A 22,209-nucleotide genomic window follows, 5' to 3' on the forward strand; every position below is an offset into this window, starting at 1 on the left:
CTACTGACAATTGAGATGTACAAACTATGGCATAAGGGAACGACGAGCGGATAAGAGGCAATCCGTAATTTCAATTAAGACATTAATGAGCGAGCTAGGACAGACGTAGTCAATATAACTATTTGTTCAGCACTTTTGAAATGTACAGCAACAGAATTCAGAACGTGCGCCGTTCTTACAGTACTCTCCCTGTACACCAAGTCAGAACCGTAGGATAAATAAAGGGGGCATATAAGCAGACAATGAAAGCTCTTACAATATTCAATGATTACATTTCTCTAAAACTGGCTATAGGCTACATGTGCACCACCAAGTCAGAACAGTAGGCTAAGTTATGAGGGGAAAAGGGACCAAATTATTAGGGTGAGGCACATGGGCTACTAACAGCTTACTACACAACATACACTTAGTATTACTTTCTTAGCTACAGTATACATATCTCCCTGGCATATTACATCATTATGCAGCAGCATACAATACATTTTTGGACTCACCTTGATGTTCTGTGCTCACATGAACAGGAAGGTGGCGCGGCGATCCTTCTTGTGGGCAAATTTTGTCATCAAACTTTGTCATCAAAGTCTGGCATTCTCTGGATTGGATTTATGGTGCTTTCAAGACAACTGGGAACTCTGAAAAAAACAAGGTCGAATCATGACGTCAGTGATCTTCAGGTCGGAACTCTAGAAAGAGGCCCGAGTTCCCGACTTGGAATTCCGAGTTGAATGACTGTTAAAAATGTATTTTCCCAGTCGTAGCTCGTTTTTTTCAGAATTCCCAGTTGTCTTGAACTCACTGTGAAGTCTGAGATTTCCCAGTTCCAAGTTTTCAGTTGTTTTGAACGTGGCAGAGGTCATGCTGGATTCAACCTTTTCTGGCCCATGGTGTTGTATATGAATGTTTATCCTTTTAAGCTTGGAAAAGAGACCCTTAAACACACACTTCGACCACACACCCACTCCACTGAGTAGCAGGATAGTGATTGCTTTGAACGCTTGCAGTTAGCCAGGGATTCCTTCCAAACCACTCATTGTTGAATTTGCGATTTCCAACTTGTTGTGTAATGTCCAATGGCCGATGAGCACCGATACGTTTTATCTATAATTTATCTTCATATGACAAGGATTGAAAAGGATTTGCCAGTAGATTGTCGACTTGATTCATGATGATGACTCCTTGTCTAGCTTGCTAGCTAAGATTTTGAAAGTATGACGTTGATATGATCAGTCCAATCAAAGCTACGGTAGATATAACGTGATTTGACGTTATTTTATCTGTAGCCAATGACCTTGAGCCTTCTTGGATGGGCACTTCTAATGTAAATCTATGGCAGCACCCAAGGAGCTTGATTTTTCGAGCTCTCCCCGTAGACTTTTAGGTGACGTAGTGTCCCCCTGAGTGACAGAACACTGAGCCAATCACGGCGCAACTAGAGAACATTACCAATACCTACGTTCCGTATTTTCCACTGGCTGCCACACCACCACAGAAAGCACTGACCTAGGCGGAAACACCTGCATTTTGGAGCTGCCTTACTCAAGAAAGCAAAACATATATATATTTTTTTACATTGTTTGCAAACTGATATGTGACCAGTATTAATGCCAAAATAATATACAAAACAGGCCATTTTTTTTATTTTTTATAGCTCAACAGGTGGGGCTCAAAACTGGTGGGGCTCTGAATGACGGGTCGCCACTGGATAGATGGCAGCATTAGCCGTAAACACGGCAAGGTGACTGTGAACATGGACGAGTACAAACAGTCCAGTTATGCCCTCCGTAAGGCAATCAAACAGGCAAAAGGTCAGTAAAGAGACAAAGTGGAATCGCAATTCAATGGCTCAGACACGAGACGTATGTGACAGGGACTCCAGACAATAATTGATTATAAAGGGAAAACCAGCCACATCACGGGCATGACGTCTTGCTCCCTCTGGACAAGAGGAATACCTATGTAAGAATGCTGTTAATTGACTACAGCTCAGCCTTCAACATCATAGTACCCTCCAAGCTCATCATTAAGCTCGGGCCCTGGGTCTGAATCCCGCACTGTGCAACTGGGTACTGGACTTCCTGACGGGCCGCCCCCCGGTGGTGAAGGTGGGAAACAACACCTCCACTACGCTGATCCTCAACACAGGGGCCCCACAAGGGTGCGTGCTCAGCCCCCTCCTGTACTCCATGTTCACCCGTGACTACGTGGCCATGCACATCTCCAACTCAATCATCAAGTTTACAGACGACATAACAATGGTAGGCCTGATTACCAACAATGATGAGACAGCCTACAGGGAGGAGGTGAGGGCCCTGGCAGAATGGTGCCAGGAAAATAACCTCTCCCTCAACGTCAACAAATCAAAGGAGCTGATCGTGGACTTCAGGAGACAGTAGCGGGAGCACGCCTCCATCCACATCGACGGGGCCGCAGTGGAGAAGGTGAAAAGCAGTTTGGGGAAAAGTACCCAATTGTCATATTTGAGTAAAAGTAAAGAGAAAGCTTAATAGAAAATAACTCAAGTAAAAGTGAAAGTCACCCAGTAAAATACTACTTGAGTAAAAATCTAAAAGTATTTGGTTTTAAATATACTTAAGTATCGAAAGTAAATGTAATTGCTCAAATATACTTAAGTATCAAAAGTAAAAGTACAATTATAAATCATTTCAAATTCCTTATATTAAGCAAACCAGACGGCACCATTTTCTTGTTAATTTTTTTATTTACAGATAGACATCGGCACACTCCAACACTCAGACATCATTTACAAACTAAGCATGTGTGTTTAGTGACTCTGCCAGATCAGAGGCAGTAGGGACGACCAGGGATGTTCACTTGATACGTGTGTGAATTGGACCATTTTCCTGTCCTGCTAAGCATTCAAAATATAACGAGGACTTTTGGGTGTCAGGGAAAATGTAAGGAATAAAAAGAACATTATTTTCTTTAGAAATGTAGTGAAGTTAAAGTAAAAGTTGTCAAAAATATAAATAGTAAAGTAAAGTACAGATACCCAAAAAATCGACTTAAGTAGTACACCACTGGTGAAAAGCTTCAAGTTCCTTGACGTACACATCACTGACAATCTGAAATGGTCCATCCACACAGACAGCTGTGTGAAGAAGGCGCAACAGTGCCTCTTAAACCTCAGGAGGCTAAATAAATGTGTCTTGGCCCCTAAGACCCTCACAAACTTCTACAGATGCACCATTGAGAACATCCTGTAGTGCTGTATCACCGCCTGGTACAGCAACTCTTTTATTTATTTTTTTCACCTTTATTTAACCAGGTAAGCCAGTTGAGAACAAGTTCTCATTTACAACTGGGACCACCCATACACCCAAAAAAATTATGCACGCATGCCTGTAAGTCGCTTTGGATTTTAGCGTCTGCTAAATGGCATATTTTTATATTATAAACAAAACATGAAGTCAAAAATACAACAGAAAATATATATACAGTGTGTACGAATGTAGTAAATTATGGAGGTAAGGCAATAAATAGGCCATAGTGCAAAATAGTTACAATTTCGTATTAACACTGGAATGATAGATGTGCAAAAGATGATGTGCAAATAGAGATACTGGGGTGCAAATTAGCAAAATAAATAACAATATGGGGATGAGGTAGTTGGATGGGCTAATTACAGATGGGCTGTGTACAGGTGCAGTGATCGGTAAGCTGCTCTGACAACTGACGCCTAAAGTTAGTGAGGGAGATAAGAGTCTCCAGCTTCAGAGATTTTTGCAGTTCGTTCCAGTCATTGGCAGCAGAAAACTGGAAGGAATGGTGGCCAAAGGAGGTGTTGGCTTTGGGGATGACCAGTGAGATATACCTGCTGGAGCGCAGACTACGGGTGGGTATTGCTATGGTGACCAGTGAGCTAAGATAAGACAAGGATTTGCCTAGCAGTGATTTATAGATGACCTGGAGCCAGTGGGTTTGGCGACGAATATGTAGTGAGGGCCTGCCAACAAGAGCGTACAGGTCACAATGGTGGGTAGTATACAGGGCTTTGGTGACAAAACGGATGGCACTGTGATAGACTACATCCAATTTGCTGAGTAGAGTGTTGGAGGCTATTTTGTAAATGACATCGCCGAAGTCAAGGATCAGTAGGATAGTCCGTTTTACGAGGTCATGTTTGGCAGCATGAGTGAAGGAGGCTTTGTTGCGAAATAGGAAGCCGATTCTAGATCTAACTTTTGATTGGAGTTGCTTAATGTGAGTCTGGAAGGAGAGTTTACAGTCTAACCAGACACCTAGGTATTTGTAGTTGTCCACATACTCTAGGTCAGACCCGCCGAGAGTAGTGATTCTAGTCGGGTGGGCGGGTGCAAGCAGCGTTCGGTTGAAGAGCATGCATTTAGTTTTACTAGTGTTTAAGAGCAGTTGGAGGCTACGGAAGGAGTGTTGTATGGCGTTGAAGCTCGTTTGGAGGTTTGTTAACACAGTGTCCAATGAAGGGCCAGATGTATACAAAATGGTGTCGTCCGCATAGAGGTTGATCCGAGCATCACCAGCAGCAAGAGCAACATCATTGATATACACAGAGAATAGAGTCAGCCCGAGAATTGAACCCTGTGGCACCCCCATAGAGACTGCCAGAGGTCCAGACAACAGGCCCTCCGATTTGACACATTGAACTCTATCTGAGAAGTAGTTGGTGAACCAGGCGAGGCAGTCATTTGAGAGACCAAGGCTATTTAGTCTGCCAATTAGAATGCGGTGGTTGACAGAGTCGAAAGCCTTGGCCAAGTCGATGAAGACGGCTGCGCAGTACTGTCTTTTATCGATCGCGGTTATAATAACTGCACCGTCCGCAACCGCAGGGCTCTGCAGAGGGTGGTGTGGTTTGCCCAACTTATCATTTGGGGTACACTGCCTGTCCTCCAGGACATTTACGGCACCTGGTGTCACAGGAAGGCCAAGAAGATCATCAAGGACCTCAGCCACCCGAGCCATGGCCTGTTCACCCCATTACCATCTACAAGGCGGGGTCAGTGCAGGTGCATCAAAGCTGGGACCAAGAGACTGAAAAACAGCTTCTATCTGAAGGCCATCAGACTGTTAAATAGTCACCACTAGTCAGCCTCTGCCCAGTACCCTGGCCTGAACTTTAGTCACTGTCACTAACCGGCTACCACCCGGTCCTCAACCCTGCACCTTAGAGACTGCTGCCCTATGTACATAGAGTCATTGAACACTGGTCTCTTTAATAATGTTTACATACTGTTTTACCCACTTCATATGTACATACTGTATTCTGGTCATAGTCTAGTCATAGTCTTATTCTGTCATAAGGTGAATGCACCAATTTGTAAGTCGCTCTGGATAAGAGCGTCTGCTAAATGACGTAAATGTAAATGTAAATGTAAATGTAGTCAAGGCCTATCCTATATAACTATTACTGTACATATACTATTCTACCCCACATATTCTACAGATATACTACATATTCTATCCATATCCTGTCCATAACGTCTATATATATATATATATATATATATATATATATATATATATATATATTCCAGACTCTGACATTACTCGTCCTAATATTTCTATATTTCTTAATTCCATTATTTTACTTTTTATATTTACGTGTATTGTTTTGTATTGTTAGATATTACTGCACTGTTGGAGCTAGGAACATAAGCATTTCGCTACACCCACAAGTAACATCTGCTAAATATGTGTATGCGATGCGACCAATAAAATGTGGTTTGATTTAGATTTTCACCCAGTATCTCTGAATCATATGCTAGCACATTGTATTATTTTACAATCATATATTTGGTGGAAATTCAATACCACCAATATTTCTTATGTATCAAAACTTGTTCAACAAACTATTTTGTCAATAGTGACTGATGAACAAAATGTCTTCGCATTTTTGCCATCTGATTAATTTGTACCACTCATAAACCAATGACGGAAATGGGCGGTCCTACAACGAGTGTAAAGCTTCTCCAATGTTGTCATTTTGAGATTGCAGCGCGGTTTGTAGACTATTGTTGATGTCAAAGACCAGTCATTTCCAACCCACATGTAGAACAAAGTCTCACTGTCTTATTGTCATAATTTTATTGGTCGTATTAGAGACGGATTCATAGAATCATGAGTAAAGTGCAAGGTGGGATGAAATGCGTGAAATATCTCCTTTTAGTTTTCAACTTCATATTCTGGGTAAGTGTTGATCCTACTACCGATCCATTAATATACATTTATTCAATCATAAACATCGTTGCATGTGTGCAGAATTGATCGTGATTTATAGTGACTCTTCATACATTGCAGATGCTTTTTGCAGCAAGTGCATCTCTCACGCTGCTGTAGCCGATTCATTTCTATTCTTCTCCCGGTCCGGAGGGAAAGTTAATTTCTTCTATTGTTGTCGGATTTTTATCAACGTAACTCATTTTCACGGAAGCATGTTGTTACCAAATATAATCGTATTCTCTTATTTGATGGCTGAGATAGAACATTCTTACCAAACCACGCACGCACACACACGTTATATTACATGACTTCAAGGACATGTTCTCATGATAACTCATTTAACCACGACTCGCCTCCCTCCAGATACAGATGGTATGATTTTAGTTTGATCACTCTTTTGTTGAGAATTTGCGTATGAGCTTCATGATTTACGTACATTTACTGAAAACCCGCACTAACACTTGGTTATATTAACAGTATTGCACTTTTGAAGTAGACTATTTTTGTCTCATTTATAGCCTTACCACTGACCAAGCAACTGGACTAATGAACTAAATGTTCAAATCCTGTTGCAGCAGGATTATTACATCTGTATTTGAGATTCTGAGGTCACAGTCCTTAACTGGACTGACTGAACTTCATGTTTATTGTCAACACAAAGTGTGAATTAACCTCCACATAAAATGTTATTTAAATATTAATGTAATGGTTTATGCAATTGTACAATTTCAACAGCTATTACAGCAGTATGCATAGTTTGCAGTAGACACTGTTGTGATTTACACTGTATGAAGTTTCTCTAATTTCAACAGTAAAACACTGTAGAATGCACAATAAATACTACAAATGTGTTTTAGAGAATTCATTATGGTGCATTGTGGGAAAGTATTGTGGGCGGGGAACGAGTCTCTGCAGATTAACATATTTTAGGGCTTGCTTTGTAAGAGGCTGTATTTGATACACTGGTGAGTGAGAATGCTGTACATCCACAGGATACAGTAATATACTGTATTTAACGAATTCTACAAACCTTGTCCTGAAAATTTACATTAACTGCTGGCAGTAATTTACTGTAATTCAGAATACAGTACTGTACTGCATTTTTTGGAAACCTTTTGGACACTAGTGAGTAGTGATGGGAAACAAAGCTTCCTGAAACATTGAGTTTTTCCAGCCAATTGTGTCGAAAATAGGTTCATTACTCTGAGCTTCATTATCCGTTCGCAATGCACACTGTTACATCTGCTGGTCAGCAATAAATAGCAACGTGTGATTATCAGATAGCGGGGGTTTTTTCTCCACTGATTTCATCAAAACTCCGTGGCACAGCAGTAAGTCATTGGCTTTAATAGCCTACAATCAGTTGGATTGCATCTTACATCCTCCCTTTTTTGCCTTCAAGTTTACTATTTTTCAAAACTCAATCTATGGCATTATTTAGGATGCTTTAGACAAGCTTATTCTAAATAAAATGAATTATTTGAACAAGAGCGCAGAATGTGTGGTTTCACATAAAAGTATTTTCAAACTAGTGTGCTTTAAACAGGATTCAACCTCATACCCTCATGTCCCCTACTCTACCTTCTAAGCTACCAGTCAGGTGAATTACATGTACAAAATCCTAGCTATATGTATAAGTACGTTATGCAGTTAAGGTTGGTGTTTGAAAGCAGCTTAATCGAACAAAGCACTGGAACCAAGGTGAAATCAGTGGGATCTCGCATTTTGCAACACATGGTTTGAAAAAGCACGTGATCAAACGAAGCTGATGACGTACTTCTGATAAAGTCATACACACATTGGCGCACTGCTTCGAAGTTACGCCTCGATCACACCAACAGCGTCATTGCGTTTTGGTACACCAGAAGTACATTAATTTCCAATGGAACACTGTGTGCCTTGCAGCATTGCGTTGCAGAGGCAGTTGCAGTGTGTTCTGTGTGGTGCATACGTTGGATTTATCGAACATGCATCAAATTATATGTGTAGACAGCTTGACAGAAATAGTAGCAGAAGGTGAATATTGAACTTTTGTTGCACACATATCCAGATGATGCTGCGTACCATTTAGAGCAATGACGCTGTAGGTGTATTCAAGGCGTTAGCAATTTCGACGCATACATCAGAGCTCCAGTATCAAACATAACATCACTAATAGTGAGTGCATGGTATTGATGTTTCTGACTCATTAACATATTTTGAGGTGTGTCTTGTAAGAGGCTATATTTGTTGCACCCGTTAGTAAGAATGTTGTACGAATTTAACTGATGTGGTAGTGGTTCTCCAACAGTTACATGTACAGTGGGGAGAACAAGTATTTGATACACTGCCGATTTTGCAGGTTTTCCTACTTACGAAGCATGTAGAAGTCTGTAATTTTTATCATAGGTACACTTCAACTGTGAAAGATGGAATCTAAAACAAAAATCCATAAAATCATATTGTATGATTTTTAAGTAATTAATTTGCATTTTATTGCATGACATAAGTATTTGATACATCAGAAAAGCAGAACTTAATATTTGGTACAGAAACCTTTGTTTGCAATTACAGAGATCATACGTTTCCTGTAGGTCTTGACCAGGTTTGTACACACTGTAGCAGGGATTTTGGCCCACTCCTCCATACAGACCTTCTTCAGATCCTTCAGGTTTTGGGGATGTCGCTGGGCAATACGGACTTTCAGCTCCCTCCAAAGATGTTCTATTGGGTTCAGGTCTGGAGACTGGCTAGGCCACTCCAGGACCTTGAGATGCTTCTTACGGAGCCACTCCTTAGTTGCCCTGGCTGTGTGTTTCGGGTCATTGTCATGCTGGAAGACTCAACCACGACCCATCTTCAATGCTCTTACTGAGGGAAGGAGGTTGTTGGCCAAGATCTCGCGATACATGGCCCCATCCATCCTCCCCTCAAGACGGTGCAATCGTCCTGTCCCCTTTGCAGAAAAGCATCCCCAAATAATGATGTTTCCACCTCCATGCTTCACGGTTGGGATGGTGTTCTTGGGGTTGTACTCATCCTTCTTCTTCCTCCAAACACGGCGAGTGGAGTTTAGACCAAAAAGCTATATTTTTGTCTCATCAGACCACATTACCTTCTCCCATTCCTCCTCTGGATCATCCAGATGATCATTGGCAAACTTCAGATGGGCCTGGACATGCGCTGGCTTGAGCAGGGGCGCTGCATGATTTTAATCCATGACGGCGTAGTGTGTTACTAATGGTTTTCTTTGAGACTGTGGTCCCAGCTCTTTTAAGGTAATTGACCAGGTCCTGCTGTGTATTTCTGGGCTGATCCCTCACCTTTCTCATAATCATTGATGCCCCACCAGGTGAGATGTTGCATGGAGCCCCAGACCGAGGGTGATTGACCGTCATCTTGAACTTCTTCCATTTTCTAATTATTGCGCCAACAGTTGTTGCCTTCTCACCAAGCTGCTTGCCTATTGTCCTGTAGCCCATCCCAGCCTTGTGCAGGTCTACAATTTTATCCCTGATGTCCTTACACAGCTCTCTGGTCTTGGCCATTGTGGAGAGGTTGGAGTCTGTTTGATTGAGTGTGTGGACAGGTGTCTTTTATACAGGTAACGAGTTCAAACAGGTGCAGTTAATACAGGTAATGAGTGGAGAACAGGATTGCTTCTTAAAGAAAAACTAACAGGTCTGTGAGAGCCGGAATTCTTACTGGTTGGTAGGTGATCAAATACTTATGTCATGCAATAAAATGCAAATTAATTACTTAAAAATCATACAATGTGATTTTCTGGATTTTTGTTTTAGATTCCATCCCTCACAGTTGAAGTGTACCTATGATAACAATTACAGACCTCTACATGCTTTGTAAGTAGGAAAACCTGCAAAATCGGCAGTGTATCAAATACTTGTTCTCCCCACTGTATATAGGGGACAGATCAGAGTGGCAGCTGGTCTTAAACATTTAATGGTTGAATATTTAACCATTTCCCTTTGATCTGTTTTACCCTGTAATCACAACCAGTTTGGAAGCCTTTGTTTAGGCCTCAAAAATTGTAAGTGATTTAAAACGCATAGTATTCATTAATATGCTGTACTATACAAATGCCTAGCAGCCAACCTGCTTGCTCCAATCCCTTGTAAAATACTGTGAAAAAAGTACTTTCTTACAGTTTATTAGTCACTTTTACAGTATTGTAGTGTGGTTCATTACTTTGACATTATAGTAACTTACAGGAAGGAAGCTGGCATCAAGTTCCCGTCAATATCTCAGTAATGTATTGGCACAATCCAGAGATCATAAGATATATTGTTGTAATTATAATTATTTTGAAGACCAGTGTATCCTTAACTACAACAACATTTTCATAAACGGTTACAGAAACATTTAACTTGCTATGACTATGATCGGCCTATGTGTTTTTTTTTATCAACCTTGGTTGAATGCACCAACTGTAAGTTGCTAAGGGACAAGAGCGCCCGCTAAGTGACCAAAATGTAAAAATTATAACTTGTAAAGAACACTGGGTAATATGTCACTGGGTTATAACAGTAATATGCTGTAATTGTAATTTATACTGTAAATTAGATTACAGTAAATGACTTGGTACTGTAAATTATATTACAGTACACATTTTGGCCAATCGCTGCCAGGAAGTTACTGTACATTTTACAGGAAATATTTGACAGTGTATACATATAGCATAAGCCTACTGAACGTCTTGCAGAACTACAGTTTGTTGCTACATTCCGAACATAATGTAGCTATGATGGCCCACCATATTTCCTATCCCCCTCCCTCGTACAAGTTGGCACTGTGATGTGACTTTCTTTTTGCAAGTCTGGGAAGAGTGGTGTCAATTTGTCAGACAGCAGCCCTTTTGTGCCCAGTTAAGAGACAAAAAGCAGGGGCGTTATGAGACGAGCCAAAGAGGGCGGGTCGTAGTGGACAGGAGAAATGTACAGCGTCAGTTTGGGGTACAGTGCCAATGGGGGGGGGGGGGGGGGGGGGGTAGTGTATGGTTCTAGTAAGCTAACATATGAAATGGTTTTAAGATGGTCATACCAAGTATCAGTTAGCTATTTGATTTGGAATTGTAGGACCCCTTTAGGTATTTAAAAAATATATTTGCATTTTACAGACGCTCTTATCCAGAGCGACTTAAAGTTTGTGAGTGCATACATTTTTTTTTTTCATACTGGCCCCCCGTGGGAATCGAACCCACAACCCTGGCATTGCAAATGCCATGCTCTACCAACTGAGCTACACGGGACCATGTAATTGTTTTATTGATGAAACATTGAATTTGGCCTTACTGCTATTAGTCCATAGAAATGCATTGAATACCAGATTCATACATGGATAAACAGATGGGCAAAAAATAAATTAAAATAACGTTAGTTTTAAAGTGTCTGTCCTATATCTGAGAGATCAGGACAATTATATATATTTTTTACCCATATTTAACTCCTTTTCTTTGGCACTAAACTATTTCCTTATACGTATACTTCCATACATTATTCTACCTGGTACCGGGCTACCTTCAGACGAGGCTTGTGGGCGTCCAAGAGCAAAACATAGAGGGGCTATATTAGTGTGTAGCCCAAACTGTTTGGATACTACAGACAAAAGTTGGCAGATCGGCGGTACCGACTTCAGACAAGTCCCGTGCCGCTTGTGGGAGTCATGGAGAAAAACGAAGAACACCCTCGTAAGAGTCTCATCTTTCCTCCTGTAGCTCAGTTGGTAGAGCATGGTGCTTGCAACGCCAGGGTTGTGGGTTTGTTTCCCACGGGGGACCAGTATGAAAAATGTATGCACTAACTGTAAGTCGCTCTGGATAAGAGCGTCTGCTAAATGACTAAAATGTAATGTAAATGCTACAGACAGATTTTAGGGATGTCTCATGGTCTGACAAACACCACTGTAGCCAATGTTAGTTGTGAAGTCAATTATTTTTATACTGAATGTTCATGAAAACAGCCTGTTTGACGGTCATTGTTGTTTTCAGAGTAAAACATTTTATTGAAGAGTATCTGCCCAAGAGTATCTGCCCAGGCCTTTACAAAAGGCCAGATGGTACATGTGACAGAGTCACATGGAGTCATGGGTGACACCACCTTGTGTTACTGGGTTTCAATCAATGGGTTATTCTATTTAAGCTCTCAAGGGGACCAATGCTGTGCCATGTCCTGATCTCAAGGTCAGGTCAAGACTAGACAATGTTCATAGACACTAGTCGGTCTGTACAGTATCTCACATCTATAGTATGCAACATGACGCTTTAAAAAAGGTCAAGGTTTATGATGACAAAATACACATTTGTGTAAACTATACAATATTGTGCAAAATGTGTTAATTGATTGCTAATGTGTTACATTGTTATTCAGTGAATATTCCCGGTATGTTGAGGATTGATGTATTTCCACTAAATGTTATGCAGTAAATATTGCAATGTAGCTGGCTATGATAACACTATAAGTTCCTTTTGGTTGGTGATTTTCTGCTCCCCAGCTGTGTGGCTCGTTGGTGTTGGCAGTGGGATTATGGCTGAGGTTTGACCCAAAGACAGTCCAGCTCCTGAATGGAGAGGGAGCCCCCGAGACCTTCTTTATAGGTGAGTCCAGTCCACAGTCAGACCAGGACCCCAGACCAGCTGAACACCCTCCCCACTGGTTCTATTGGAATTATTGTACTGTTACCAGCATCGTGGTCAGTATAGCACAACGTAGCCATAGCAAAATGCTACGTTTCAAAAATGTTTTGCACATATCCTTGTACTTAACATGGCCTAGCTACCTACAACGTTTACTTAGGTAGGAATACGTTTGAAGTACAGTATTTAATGGGTGGGTATCTTTGTGTTTGTTGGAACATTTCCCATCAATCTAACCTGTTCTTGTTTCTTTCCCATAGGAACATATACGCTATGACAGGAACCTTTTTGACAGGAACCATTTTTTTATGGATTATTCTAATATTAGTGAGTTACACTAAAACGCCTGCGGGTCATCCCCTTGTAGGACATAATAATAGGTTTATTTCTGCAACAACAAACGCATATTTCCCACAAAAGCTAATTGAAGAGAAAGTGCATGGAGGGGCATTTTCCTGAGCATCCGGTTAAATGCAAACTACACTTTAAATAACATCATATTCACACAATGCCCCATGTCATGTCACAATCTATATTAGCCATTGTATATGTATTCCAAGACTCTGTCTTGTGTTTCAAGTGACCTCAACGTTCAGTATTAATTATCGGTGTTCCATATAATATCCTCTCTCTCAATTGGTCTCCTACATGGACATGAGTAGAATGCGGCCTGATCTTGTTACTCCCATTTAGAGCGTGATTAAAATGGTGACTCACTTTACCAACTCTACCATGCCTTCACCCAGTTGGCTGCTGCCCTCAGGGTGCTGTAGCTCATTCGGTGGGCTCTGAGGCGACTGTCTCCTAGCGACCACCCCTCCCATTAGCCAGAGAGTCATGATATCATCAAAAATTGCATCATTCATTGCACATTGTGATACCGACATCTGATGGCAGCTTTTCTATTAAATCCTAGTTAAATGCAGTAAAAGAAGAGCTGGGTACATGCCCAAGCTTTTTGGGTTTGTGTGTCATCACTGATGGGATGATGTATGCAATGTAGCTGGCTATGATAACACTATAAGTTCCTTTTGGCTTTCAATGCAAATGCCATACCAGCTCTTGCCTGGGCATCCAAACCATGTGGTACAAAGAGAGCTACTACCAACATAGTGACTTTTGAGTTTGGTAATGTCCAGGCAATGTATAACAATCACCTGTCCTAAACAGATGTGCTATATAAAACAAGGATTGGGAATCGTGTAACATATATATTTTGACCCCTAGACTTTTCTGCAGAAAAGCAAGCAGTATGCAGATAGTGAGTGTGATGACCAACACACAGCAAAAAGCAAAGCCCATTAAGCATCAGATGAAAGCTTTGATTAGTAATGAAATGGTAGCAATAGAGCAGCAGCAACATAAATCATAAACCAAACTCAAAATTGTATCCAATAAGGCTTTCTGTATTGGTTGTAACAAACAATACATGCATAACCTTGTATTCTGATCCATTTCAGTTCACATTTAATGTGGAGACGTTACACATGTTTGGGCAAAAACATAGCACTAAGATTGATCATGTTTTGTCATAGTCCAAGGGAGCCTTGGATACAAGATAAATATTATATTGGCAGCATAAGAACAATATGAGAGGGAAAGGTTACCTTATAGCAGTTGTACTGAGGAGACAAGACTAATTAGACAGGGATACCATAGAGGGGCAAGGAGGCAGCATTCCCTATTGATGATTCACTTTCCATTATGTCACCTCTGTGTCTGTGGAAGCTGAGACAAGGCTATGGGGAGCAGTGTACTTACTGAATGAGTCGATTTGCACACTAAACGCTCAAATATTTGCATTGCCCATTAATAACCTCCACCAATGTTGGTGCAGCACAGAAATGCAAATGCTTAGATATTGCACACACTGAAAAGGAGCTGTACATGTGTTTGGATGGAAGGGCTCTTTTATCAACGTCGCCCGCTTTGGTTTGTGTAAAGCAAGGTGCCTGTCTTGTCTCATGATGTTTTCCATCGCTAAGCAGGAGATCAGCTTTGAGCTTAGCCAATCCTCTCGTTTCCAGTTTCCTCCCCCAGCCAGAGAGCAGCCACAGCAGACCGCTTCACTTCACCTCCTGTCTATTGTTCTTAAACAACAAAAACAACCTCCCATGTGGTTTAATTAGGCCGCCTGTGTCGTTGATTAAGCCAAACACTGAGCATGGGGACTTCCCTGGTGTACCATTACTCTACCGAATCATCATCTAAGTGTCGCACTGTTTCATTGTCTCCGGGAAGGGCTGGTAGTGAGGGCTGGGCCGAGGGGGGCATGCGGGAACATCACAGGGGAGATGAGATGACACCATCCCAGCCACAGTGCTGTGGTGACTGTGACACCAGTCTCAGAGCAGATGCTACCCCAGCAGAGTCTTTGTTAGGCCTGACCTGTGATGATGGTCTCTCCTCTGCTCCTTGTGTTGAGAGTGGTATTGTTGCTCAGGCAGGGGTGGAGCAGCTAATGAGGACATCCACAGGCCTCTGTAATCTGTCTCATCAACACAACGCTCATATATTCAGAGACATATACTGCTGCAAATTCAGCAAAGTGGAGCATTGGATTACCTTAGCAACACTTTGCTATTCAGGGTATGTAAAATATATTCAAATCAACCGAGAGTAACTTTGAATAATGTGCAATGAGCACTTTGAAGTGGGAAAGTACCTTGTTTTAACGATGAGACTTTTCACCACTTTTAGGATTTTCCCTCTGTGACTCATTTTAGCCTACAGTTCAGAAAGTCAGCATGAAGATAGTGTTACATACTGGATACTTCTACACTTTACTTTGTAGTTAGATTGTGTTTCTGCATGGTAGTATCCATGTGCAACACTCTTGCCTAATGCTGCCAACCTCTGTTGATTCAATGCTCTCTCGCTCTCTCTTTCTCTCTGTTTATCTGTATGTGTCTCTGTCTGTCTGTCTGTCTGTCTGTATCTCTCTATGTACTCCTCAGCTGTGTACATCCTGATTGGTGCAGGCGGGGTCATGTTGCTGGTGGGATTCTTTGGTTGCTGTGGAGCTGTGAAGGAGTCACAGTGTCTTCTTGCATTGGTGGGTAATTGCTAGGAGTTTTACCTTAGGTGCCTAGCCTCAGGTTGTGTCTATAACCTAAGGTCATTCATGTAATGTACATATTAGATCATAACCTGTTCCACCTGTTGTGTCATCAGTTGTCAGAGCAGCTTACCGATCACTGCACCTGTACACAGCCTTTCTGAAATTAGCCCCCCAACTACCTCATCCCCATATTGTTATTTATTTTGCTCATTTGCACCCCAGTATCTCTATTTGCACATCATCTTTTGCACATCTATCATTCCAGTGTTAATACGAAATTGTAACTATTTTGCACTATGGCCTATTTATTGCCTTACCTCCATAACTTACTACATTCGCACACACTGTATATATATTTTCTGTTGTATTTTTTACTTTATGTTTTGTTTACCCCATATGTAACTCTGTGTTGTTGGTTTTATCGCACTGCTTTGCTTTATCTTGGCCAGGTCGCAGTTGTAAATGAGAACTTGTTCTCAACTGGCTTACCTGGTTAAATAAAGGTGAAATAAAATAAAAATAAAAAAATCATCATGATTTGTAATTACAGTTGAAGTCGGAAGTTTACATACACTTAGGTTGGAGTCATTTACAAATTTCTTCTTACCAAACTATCGTTTTGGCAAGTCGGTTAGGACATCTACTTTGTGCATGACACAAGTAATTTTTCCAACAATTGTTTACAGACAGATTATTTCACTTAGAATTCACTGTATCACAATTCCAGTTGACTGTGCCTTTAAACAGCTTTGAAAATTCCAGAAAATGATGTCATGGCTTTAGAATCTTCTGATAGGCTAATTGACATCATTTGAGTCAAATGGAGGTGTACCTGTGGATGTATTTCAAGGCCTACCTTCAAACGCAGTGCCTCTTTGCTTGACATCATGGGAAAAAAAAAGAAAAAAAGAAATCAGCCAAGACCTCAGAAAAAAAATTGTTAAACCTTTGGGAGCAATATCCAAACGCCTGAAGGTACCACGTTCATCTGTACAAACAATAGTACGCAAGTATAAACACCATGGGACCACAGAGCCGTCATACCGCTCAGGAAGGAGACACGTTCTGTCTCCTAGAGATGAACGTACATTGGTGCGAAAAGTGCAAATCAATCCCAGAACAACATCAAAGGACCTTTGTGAAGATGCTGGAGGAAACAGGTACAAAAGTATCTATATCCACAGTAAAACAAGTCCTATATCGACGTAACCTGAAAGGCCACTCAGCAAGGAAGAAGCCACTGCTCCAAAACCGCCATAACAAAGAGAGAAATGTCCTCTGGTCTGATGAAACAAAAATAGAACTGTTTGGCCATAATGACCATCGTTATGTTTGGAGGAAAAAGGGGGTGCTTGCAAGCCGAAGAACACCATCCCAAACGTGAAGCACGGGGGTGGCAGCATCATGCTGTGGGGGTGCTTTGCTGCAGGAGGGTCTGGTGCACTTCACAAAATAGATGGCATCATGAGGAAGGAAAATTATGTGGATATATTGAAGCAACATCTCAAGACATTAGTCAGTAAGTTTAAGCCTGGTCGCAAATGGGTCTTCCAAATGGACAATGACCCCAAGCATACTTCCAAAGTCGTGGCAAAATGGCTTAAGGACAACAAAGTCAAGGTATTGGAGTGGCCATCACAAAGCCCTGACCTCAATCCTATAGAACGTTTGTGGGCAGAACTGAAAAAGTGTGTGCGAGCAAGGAGGCCTACAAACCTGACTCAGTTACACCAGCTCTGTCAGGAGGAATGGGCCAAAATTCACCCAACTTATTGTGGGAAGCTTGTGGAAGGCTACCCAAAACGTTTGACCCAAGTTAAACAATTTAAAGGCAATGCTACCAAATACTAATTGAGTGTATGTAAACTTCTGACCCACTGGGAATGTGATGAAAGAAATAAAAGCTGAAATAAATCACTCTCTCTACTATTATTCTGACATTTCACATTCTTCAAATAAAGTGGTGATCCTAATTTTTACTAGGATTAAATGGCAGGAATTGTGAAAAACTGAGTTTAAATGTATTTGGCTAAGGTGTATGTAAACTTCCGACTTCAACTGAACATAGTATGCATTTTGAAGTTCACTGTTAAGTGAAAAAAAGAACTATATCCCAGGGTTAGGTTTTCAGAAGACTGAGGTGGATTTTCCTCTAACTCTTTACCTGGGCTTTGCTCCTTTCATATTTATTTTAACCCTGACACTCCCCAGTTCCTGCCGATAACATGATGCTGCCACAACAATACTTTCATTTTGATTTCACTTTGAAAATGTGGAGTCGGTTGTGTAGAACGGTTGAAATAGATATCATATTACATGTCTTTGTAGATTACATTTTAAGGCTACAAAATGTGAAGATTATGCAAGGGGTGTGTAGACTTTCACTAGCGACTGTATAAGCATACTGAAGGCCCTGAGTTCTTACTGACCCAGGGAAATCTCCTGGCCATATGTACAGGATACTGTATGCTAGGCTATGAATTAAGATACCACTGCCCTCTCTGTTTTGCAGTTCTTTGCCTTCCTTCTTGTCATCTTTGGTGCAGAGGTTGCTGCAGGTGTGTTTGGATTCATGAGCAAAGACAAGGTATATCCACTTCAATCAGTGTTCCGATATTTTATTAAACGTGAATTAAAGACAACCACTTATTTATACTGCAATCTCGATCTCTGACTTATTTGAATGACTGTTTAATCCTTAATCTATGTTTTAGATCATCAACGATGTTCAACAGTTCTATAGTGAATCTATTTCAGATAATTCTGAAAATTCCAACAGCACTGCTGTAGCTGAAATTTACCACACTGTTGTGAGTTAAACTACATTTTTATTTATGCTCTCATATGTACATGATCATGTCACACTGTCAATGTTGTCCATTTCTATGTTTTGATATACAATATTTATTTTTGATATCCTATGTTTTTTTTGCCGTAGCTGAATTGCTGTGGTGTCTCCATGCCTTTGTGTCCTGATGCTGATGAAGACACAAAGGTACAACTCTTCTTTGTGCTCTCCTGGTGCAGTATCATACCATAGAGAATGATAGAGGCCTCTAGTGGCCAAAAGGCCTTATTAGTATGGGCATCGCCATTGAGGGCTTCCACCATTTTAATTAGTCAACTGGGTGGGACTTCCAACTTCATTGGCTATCCCTCCTGGTTGCCCTGTTGGAGTCATGTCCAACCGGGTCATCAGGAGGTATCAGCAAATCGTGAAGAAGAAAATTGACTACATCAAAATGGAGGTTGCCTCTGGTGCTGCCGGGTCATTCATACTATGCGATGGCTTTTGGACCTCATGACTTTAGGGGACTTAAAAAATATATATAATTCTATCAGAAAAGGGACATGTTTGACTTTCAGAAAAATATATTGGTCAGGCACTTATTCTTTCTTTTGGTGCATTTTCCAACCTGTTAAGTGCATAATCCTAACGGTGGAAATTTGGAACATAAATTAGCGATAGCTCTGTGAGTGAACAAGATTGAGCTAGCATAATGGCGAACACTTCTCTGTCAAACATACAGTATTTTGAAATTTGGTACATTTTCTCTATAATTTTGCCTAACAGGGTGGAAATGTATGAGTGGGACCTACAGACTAACAACATGGAACAACAAATACAACAGAGAGTTTATATTTATTTAGCTTTTCACCATTGTTTTCCCACCAAATAAATTATGATGCTTCCTGAATGTGGTGTCATTGTAGAAAGGGGTTGTTTTCTTAAATTGAGAATTTCAACAAATTAACAGGGTAAACGTGATATCAGGAACACACAGAAAATCTTAAATAAATAATAAATACAATAATCATGAAAAAACGTTATTAATAAGAGATAATTTAACTAAAATAATTATGGCTTATATTTCTCGTGGAAGTTGATGAATAACACCCGGGGACATGTCAAAAACGCCTACATCCACTGAAAACAAAGTGTTCAAAATGCATAAAATGCCCTTTCAAGATCCATATTTTGGTGTATTTAAAGTAAAGGACACCTGCTTATATTTCAAGCCTTTTGGAATCCACATTTTACACTAAACAAGAAGGGATATTTCCTGGGGACAGAAAAGGCACCGCATGGTAGGAATGGCCCTACCCATGCTGTCACACGCTATAATGGCAGATACAAAGATGAGTCCTCTATCTCTATGTTGAAAAACAACATTGTTTTACCATAGGCCTACTGCTTGTCCCCTACTGAGTGCCATTACTGTAGGCCTACTGTTGTGTTTATTTCACATTACAAAAGAAAAATCTAGTTTTATAAGCTAGTTATAGTACAGTAGTGCCTTTAGCTGTGCTTAGAGCATAGGGTTAATATACTTTGTAAGAAATAGTGAATAAATGTATTGTAAGTGACATCCTATATGCTATGTGTTTCTAGGACTGTCTGAATGCAATAATGGGCTTTTTCAATGAAAAGCTCTACATTATCGGATATGTGGGGATTGGTGTAGCAGGAGTAATGGTAAGGATCTTACTGACACTAGCACAAATTACATTATGTTACATATGGTAACTCATGATTATTTACAATATGTTACACATGAGACTGCATAAAACTGTATTACAAGCTTATAGCCTACTAATATAGATGTTTTTGTTCTCTCCTCAGGTCATTGGTATGATCTTCAGTATGGTCCTCTGCTGTGCAATTCGAAACAACAGGGAGGTGATCTAGAAAGATCCAGTAGCTCATCCCTTCCCACCGTGCAGGCCCAACACAGACTCACCAGTCCCTTGTCCCATCCTCATTCAGGCATTGTGATTACATCACATCTGGGCTGGAGGAAAGGGGAGCCTTTAAAAAAAAACAGAAACATACAAGTCCATGGGGTCAATTTGGTGGTGTGGGTGTGATATCACACACCCAGAATATCACCAGGATTTCCCCATCCTCTAGACAGAGGCCTGCACTGTGTGGAGCCAGTGGGACCAGACAATCTCTCTTTCCTCTGGCATCTCTGTAAACTAAATATCTGGTCCCTCTCTGCGCTCCTCCTCTCCAAGCACAACATGGCTCAGGATTTGGAAGTACTCTGAGACATTCCCCATTTTCCGCATCCTCTTCTAACACTGCTAGCATTCCATGTACTTGTAACGTCTTCCTTTTTGACGAAACAATGTGATGGCAGAGGAGCATTGCTGTAAATACAAACTCCTTTTTTTGTGCTGTTTTTAAACTTTATTTATTCAATGTCTTTTGGTAACTTCAGCTTAAAAGGGCAATCAGCAGTTGAAACAATAACAAAGTGTGTTCCCCACCCGTTTCGGTAAAAAGCTGAGGCATGGGGCTGAATAAATGTAACCACTCAAATTCATATGGAACTATGGATGCAAGGACTGACCATCCATTATATAAAATTATAGTTTTAACCATGTTGTGAGGCCATATAGTGTTTGTTTACAAACATTGGAGTAAAACTAGCATATATTTGGGGTTCTGGTAGGGTACAACAGTTGAACTAAGTTAATGAGGCATTAATAAGTTATATTCTTCAAGAAACAATGGGTACATATAAGTCCAAAAATGGATGTAGCATTTGCAGATTGCCCATTTAAGGGTTCATTGTGTGTACAGAGCTACTGTAGTCACCCATCTGCTTGTTAAAGTTGTATGCAATTTAGGTCAGTAACCTTAACTCCAGTCTTGAGAGTTTTACATAACTGTTGTTGGGACTTGCAGCATACATTTCATTCCTCACTAAATGCCTAAATGTTGCATCTTTGTACAGACAAGCCCAAGCGACCTATCCTCACTGCAGCTGCATATTTTACTTTAACAACCTGTATAGTTTTTGCCCTCACTTACCCCCATTAGGAAAGTAGTGCTCTGCTAGAAGTACCCCCTGCAACTTTGAGCTGGGAGTGTGGGCCTACAATCCAAAAAGAGCCTGTTTCAATTTGACAGACATTCTGAATAACTATTGTCATTCATGTTCTGGGTCAGGGAAGCGGCTACATTTATGAATTACTGTCATTCTGTAAATGTCTAACCTTCTGAACTCTGGATGATAAATGCCTTTTGCATTGTCCTGAGTGATCTATATTAGAGCATGCAACGTGTGAACCTTTACAGTGTGTTAGTGTATATTGTGTGTGAATTCTTGTGGGCATTAAGATTTTGTGCGCACACAGTAGGCTACGTTGTAGATCCATTTTATGCTAGAAATGTCAAAGAAACCAATGAATGCTTTTATCAGCATGTCCATTTTGTAGCTGTTTAATTGCCTGTAAAGTAAAACACTAATGGGAACAAGTTCTGTTTCTATTCTTTTAAGATGTTTGGGAT

The 22,209-nt window shown here is 40.7% G+C and overlaps 1 protein-coding gene across 1 annotated transcript; it reads left to right on the plus strand.

The window, feature by feature from the left end:
- The first annotated feature begins 5,967 nt into the window (after nt 1–5,967).
- On the plus strand, nt 5,968–22,171 carry LOC311134226 (CD9 antigen-like). The gene is made up of 8 exons (XM_084167835.1): nt 5,968–6,186; nt 12,706–12,808; nt 15,805–15,902; nt 18,421–18,495; nt 18,623–18,718; nt 18,847–18,903; nt 20,302–20,385; nt 20,533–22,171. The coding sequence occupies exons 1-8, from the start codon at nt 6,118–6,120 to the stop codon at nt 20,596–20,598; spliced, it is 648 nt and encodes a 215-aa protein (XP_084023961.1). The 5' UTR covers nt 5,968–6,117; the 3' UTR covers nt 20,599–22,171.
- Nucleotides 22,172–22,209: the final 38 nt, after the last annotated feature.

Source organism: Coregonus lavaretus (genome assembly GCF_964263955.1).
Source record: "Coregonus lavaretus genome assembly, chromosome: 8".
NCBI lineage: Eukaryota > Metazoa > Chordata > Actinopteri > Salmoniformes > Salmonidae > Coregonus > Coregonus lavaretus.

Excerpts from the sequence above, each read along its gene's own strand:
- LOC311134226 (XM_084167835.1), top strand. The coding sequence starts at position 6,118 with ATGAGTAAAGTGCAAGGTGGGATGAAATGCGTGAAATATCTCCTTTTA. Across the intron at positions 15,903-18,420 it reads CACAGTGTCTTCTTGCATTG|TTCTTTGCCTTCCTTCTTGT; the intron begins GTGGGTAATTGC and ends TCTGTTTTGCAG. Across the intron at positions 18,496-18,622 it reads GATTCATGAGCAAAGACAAG|ATCATCAACGATGTTCAACA; the intron begins GTATATCCACTT and ends TCTATGTTTTAG.